Source organism: Lethenteron reissneri, chromosome 19 (assembly GCF_015708825.2).
Source record: "Lethenteron reissneri isolate LAM-NWPU_2019-01 chromosome 19, ASM1570882v1, whole genome shotgun sequence".
Taxonomy (NCBI): Eukaryota; Metazoa; Chordata; class Hyperoartia; order Petromyzontiformes; family Petromyzontidae; genus Lethenteron; species Lethenteron reissneri.
This window is the reverse complement of record NC_083797.1, coordinates 1,269,611-1,275,610: the sequence shown is the minus strand read 5'-3', so window position 1 is coordinate 1,275,610 and position 6,000 is coordinate 1,269,611. Positions and strand designations below refer to the sequence as shown.

At 57.0% G+C, this 6,000-nt stretch overlaps 1 protein-coding gene across 3 annotated transcripts in view; it reads right to left on the bottom strand.

Moving 5' to 3' along the window:
• Positions 1-269: 269 nt before the first annotated feature.
• The window catches only part of LOC133344138 (visinin-like protein 1), a 28,287-nt gene continuing 22,556 nt past the window's right edge, over positions 270-6,000 (bottom strand). For all 3 annotated transcript variants that reach the window (XM_061554136.1, XM_061554137.1, XM_061554138.1), the window contains one exon: positions 270-5,366. In XM_061554136.1, the coding sequence (XP_061410120.1) occupies positions 5,169-5,366 (198 nt within the window). In that variant the 3' untranslated portion in view covers positions 270-5,168. The remainder of the gene's footprint in view (positions 5,367-6,000) is intronic.

Sequence of the window (6,000 nt, the reverse complement as noted above, 5' to 3'; positions counted from 1 at the left end):
AATTATTGCAGCCAAATACTGTAAACGCGTGATGTTGAGTCTCAATGTGGAGGGAAAACCCGGAGGACCCGGAGAAAAATCCACGCGACCACGGGCAGAGGCACCCAAACTCCAAATATACAGCAGCAGCAGCAGGCGTCAGGGTCGGGCTGGAACCCACGACCTCCTGTACACCAGGCGAGGTAGTTAACACCTCCTAGCCACCGTGGCGCCCACACCACACCTCCCCACACAGACACAGAGACGCAAGCACGGAGGCTCACCCTGGCTGCCATCTGGGTGTTATTTTATTCAGACACAACAGCGCGACCCGCGGGAGCCGTACGCGCCAACAGTCGCCGAGCGGAAAGTTCGCGCGTGGGGAGGGGGCGGGGGGGTCAGGGTCAGGTCAACTCGAGGTCAGGGTCAGGTCAATTCAGGTCAGTTATCAACTCTGCCCAGGGTCAGGGTCACGTCAGGTCGGGTCCCCATCAGGTAAGACCCGGGGGGAGGGGGTGAACGGTTTTCCCGGGGGGTCAGGTCCAGCGGGGTCAAGGTCAGGTCACACGAGGTTATTTATCACGAGCATGCCACTCACACGTGACACGAGCACGGAACAGTTTTTTTTTTCCCGTCGCGCGTTCATGCAAACGGGCGCGACCCATCATCATCACCATTATCACCATCATCATCACCATCATCACCATCATCACCATCATCATCACCATCATCACCACCACCACCATCACCTCCGTCACCACAAGCGCCAAGCTGATCTCTCCGCGCGCGTGTTGCTCCAAGAGACCAGATCCATCAAGAGCGGCAACGGAGGCGACAGCGACGGTGAAGCTGGCGTGGTGGTGGTGGTGGTGGTGGTCGTGGTGGTGGTGGTGGTCGTGGTGGTGCTGCTGGTGGTGGAGCCTCATCACGACGCAAAAATCGCGACTCCCTCCCGAGCTCCTCCTCCTCTCTCATCCCGGCGTCTCCACCCATCTCTCGGCTCTCTCCTTGCTCTCCCTCTCTTCACTCTCTCTTCGCTGTCTCTCTCTCCCCACCCTGTTCATCACTCATCCCTCTCTTCCTCCCCTCTCACCTCCCCTCTCACCCTCCCCTCTCACCCTCACCAACTTCTGCCTTCTCTCCATTTCGCTCCCCATCATCTGCCCCCCCCCCATCTCTGTCCTCTCTCCCTCCCACCTACGATCTCCTCTGCCTTGCATCTCAACTTCTCACTCGCTCACCTCGTCGCTCTCTCTCCACCCTCCTCCATCCCCTCCGCTCTCTCTCTCTCTGCCTCTCACGTAATTTTGGATCCTGTACCAGCTGCTTTTGGGACTAGCGCATCAACGCATTTTGTTGCAACGTCCGTACCCCGTGCCCCGACTGGACATCTGTGGGAACATCTTGAAAGCTGATCGGATTCCTCCAGTGTCAATACATATTCTGATTCTGATATTCTTCAGAACTGGAATTGGACAGAATACAAAGTCAATCCTCTCCACTCTGCTTCCTGTCTCTCCTCTCCTCCTGGCTTCGGGAAATGTTATGGCAACCCATGGCGGCATCTGTCACCCTATGGCGGCACCTGTCACCCCATGGCGGCAACGCCTTTTCACTGAGAGCGAATGGCAACTGAAGGTGGCTGGCAAATCAATTGAGTCTGAGACTCAATGCTCCTGCTCCGGCCATTCACAGCGGTCAGTGTGTGCGTCAGCGTGTGTGTCAGTGTCAGCGTGTGTGTGTCTCAGCGTGTGTGTCAGTGTGTGTGTCAGTGTCAGTGTGTGTGTCAGTGTGTGTGTGTGTCTGTGTGTGTGTCAGTGTGTGTCAGTGTGTGTCAGTGTGTGTCAGTCTCAGTGTCTGTATCAGTGTGTGTGTGTCAGTGTATGTGTCAGTGTGTGTTTGTGGTCATCCCAGCAAATGTTGGGCTTAGAGACTGGCTCAAGATGCCCATCATGTGACGGCCCATCACACCATTGCACCGCGCCATCACGTTATACCATAGCGTCACATCACGCCATCACACCATCACACAATCGCAGCATGCCGTCACACCTCCACACACCAAGCACCACGCCATCACATCCACACCTGAAGCTGTCACCTCGAGCCCAGGCCGGAGTCTCTGCTCCCCTCTCTTCTCTCTCTCTCTCGCTGCCGCCCCACGTATCCCACTCAGGGCCGCTGTGATTTGGATTTGTACCCATTTTGGGCAACGGCATATTTTGTTTGCAACGGTTGAAATGCTGCGGCAATAAAAGCATTGCCAGTGCCAGCTGCCGGCGGTGAAAGTTGCCGGCAAAAGTTGCTCGTAAGTTGCCCCAGCGGGCCAGGAACCTCCTTTCCTCCCTCCGCCCACACAAATCTCCTGCTTCGTAAGCGTTGCTGGAGACGCTTGCGTTGCGCTGAACGTGTTCGCGACAGAGGGCAGAGAGGGAGGGAGGTGGTGGAGCGGAGAGGCGAGGAGAGACGAAAGGGGAAGCGGTCGCAGAGGGGAAGAGACAAATTCGTTGTCAGGGGACGGAGAGAAGAGAGCCACGCAGAGAGACGGAGCACAGAGACTGCGAGATGAGAGAGTCGTGAGAATTGTGGAGTCCAAGAGGCAGGAATTACTTAGAGAGTTGGAAAGCCAGGACAAGGAGTCCCGGACAATTCTTGAGAGTGTGGAGAGAGCCAATGGAGTTGGAGGGAGAGCGTCACACAGATTTGAGAGCCAGGAAGAGATCCAGAGAAGCGAGAGCCAGGGAGACTCTGAGAGTCGGGGAGTCGGGGAGAGAGCCGGGGAGAGACGGACATTGTCCGCCTGCTAGAGGAAGAGAGAGAGAGGGGCCACTCCGAGGAGAACGATCAGTAGCACGACGCAGCCACCGTCACCGTCACCACCACCAAACGCCTTCTTCGTACGTTTTGTACAGCGCTACGATATCGCCACGATAGAAAACACGACTCAAAAAGTAATCATAATAATAATCGTAATCATTACGTCGAGATATGGGACATAAAGAAATTAGTCGATCACTTGGCAGTTACACAAACAGTGTGCGCGTGGCACGCATGCACAACACGTGGCAACGCTTCTGGGGGGCACGGGGCAGGTGGGGGCACGGGGCGGGTGGGGGGCACGAGGCGAGTGGGGGGCACGGGGCAGGTGGGGGGGGGCACGGGGCGGGTGGGGGGGGCACGGGGCGGGTGGGGGGGTTTACGGGGCGGGGGCAGGTGGGTTCAACGCGGTAGGGGGCTCTTGGGGGGGAGGCGAGGGGGTCACGGGGATGAAAGGGGAGCAGTGGGAACACGGGGGCCAACCATAGGGGTAGGGGCAGGGCAGGGTAGGGGCAGGGTAGGGGTAGGGGCAGGGGCAGGGCAGGGGTAGACCGGGGAGGTGGGGCTTCTACCAAGGTTCCTTGTCGCTGTGTGTACGTGCGTGTGTATGTGTTAGTGCGTGTATGTGTTAGTGCGTGTGTTAGTGCGTGTGTGTGTTAGTGCGTGTGTATCTGTTAGTGCGTGTGTTAGTGCGTGTATGTGTTAGTGCGTGTATGTGTTAGTGCGTGTGTTAGTGTGTGTGCGTGTATGTGTTAGTGCGTGTGTGTGTACGTGCGTGTGTGTGTGTTCGTGCGTGTGTTTGTTAGTGCGTGTGTGTACGTGTGTGTGTTAGTGCGTGTGTGTGTTAGTGCGTGTGTGTGTGTACGTGCGTGCGTGCGTGTGTGCGTACGTGTTTGTGTGTGTATGTGTACGTGTGTGTGTGTACGTGTGTGTGTACGTGCGTGTGTGTGTTCGTGTGTGTGTTCGTGTGTGTGTGTACGTGTGTGTGTGTATGTGTTAGTGCGTGTGTGTATGTGTGCGACCAGAGTTCACTTCTCGCTCACGGCCAACACCGGTGACGAAAATCTGAACCGGACCTGGGCACTATCCAGGGTCAACCCTTATATGAGTACCTGGTGCGGGGTGTAAAACATCGCCACTGGGGGAGACAAAGGCGGCCCGGCGTGGTGCTGGCCACCCACCCCAACAGTGTGTTGAAGGCTGTACGAGAGGGTGTCTTTGTGTGCGGCTGTTTTTGTCTCTGTATATACATACATAGAAGTTTAACCTTTTGTGCAAAATGCGACTCTAAAGGAGTTGCTTTTTAAGTGTAAACGGGCCATCACCCTCGTCTCACCTGGTGAGGGCAAGCTCACCTGGTGAGGAATGCGTGCAGTGGCAGGTGCGCATTTTGGAGGGGTGGGAGGGAGGGAGGGGGAGGTTGGAATTGGGCAAAAGGGGACGGGGAATCATGCGCGTACAGGTGGGTGTACACGCACACAGGTGTACACGTGTATGGACACACAGGTGTACACGTGTACAAGCACACAGGTGTACACGTGTATGGGCGCACAGGTGTACACGTGTACAAGCACACAGGTGTACACGTGTATGGGCGCACAGGTGTACACGTGTACAAGCACACAGGTGTACACGTGTATGGGCGCACAGGTGTACAGGCATACAGGTACACTACACAGATATACACGTGTACAGGTACGCAGGTGTAAACATGCACAGGTACACAGGTCCAGGTATACACACGTGTACAGCTCCATTACACAGATGTACACGCGTGTGTACCCCTACACTACATAGGTGTAAACGTGTGCAGTGTACAAGTGTACACATGTGCACAGGGGTACACTACACAGGTTTACACACATCTACAGGTACACTATAGAGAGGTACACTGTACACGTGTACAGGTACACTGTACACGTGTACAGGTACACTGTACACGTGTACACACGCACCTCCGATGAGCACGGTTGGCTACGTACGGTTCGAAAGAAATTCAACATACATACAGACACACTACACATGTGTACGCATGTACAGGTTACACGCACGCACGTGCATGCACGCGAGCGTACGCACGCGTGCGCTCAGTGCCGTGGCAGGGCCGCGGCGTGCACGCGCGTGTACACACACGTGCCTGTACACACACGTGCCTGCACACACACGTGTCTGCACACACACACTCACACAGGCATGTGCGTGAACGCGCGCGTGCACTCGACGCCGTGGCAGGGCCGCCGCGTGCATCGCTTGCGTTCGACGGCGGCATCTCGGCAGGCCACCACCGCCGCCACCACCGCCGCCACCACCTTCACCACCGCCGCCGCCACCGCCGCCACCGCCGCCGCCGCCACCGCCGCCGCTACCGCCGCCTACTTCTGCACGTCGCACTGCAGCAGCAGCACGATGGAGGGGTCGCTCTTGGCCGCCTCAGTGAACTCGGCGAGCGAGATGAGGTCGTCGTTGTTCTTATCCATCTTGCTGAAGATGGCATCGACGCGCTGCTCGGGGGTGAGGCCATCCTCGTTCATCTTCATCATGATCACCGTGCCCACCATCTTGTAGATGGCCTGGGAGGGGGGTGGCGGATGGGGGGGGTTAAGTTTGCAAGCCCTACTTTGTGGTTTGTGTAAGCAGGGTGAGAATTCAAGATTCTTGAGAGTCCTGGTTTTTAAGCGTGACCTGGTTCAAGCCGACACGTTTACTGTGCGTAGGGGGGGGGGGGGGTTGGTGTAGCGGTGAGCGCTACGCTGTACGACGAACCTGATGACCCGAGTCCGATTCCCGCTCACGGCCAACACCAGTGACGATTATCTGCACCGGTGCTGGGCCTCCCCTAAGTCCACTCAGCCTCAAATGAGTAGCTGGTGCAGTGCGGTGCGTAAAAATATTTGCCACTGGGGAGACAAAGGCGGCCGGGCGTGGTGTTAGCCACCCACCTTCTCGTGTGTCGTTCCAGCCTTCATAGGTGCTCGCTAACAGCACTTGCCCCTACAGTCTGTTAAGGCTATACGGGGGGATCTTTGTCTTTGTATAGCAGTGTTCGCCTGGATGTGGAGCTGAGTGGACTTGCCGACGACCGGTACCAGCGGTGTCATGATCGGCCTCTATGGAGGAGGCTCGTGAAAGACACTGCTGCTGCTGCGACTGGGCAGTTGGAGGCAGTCGCCCTCCAGCAACAACGGAGGGCAGAGGAGCGACGCT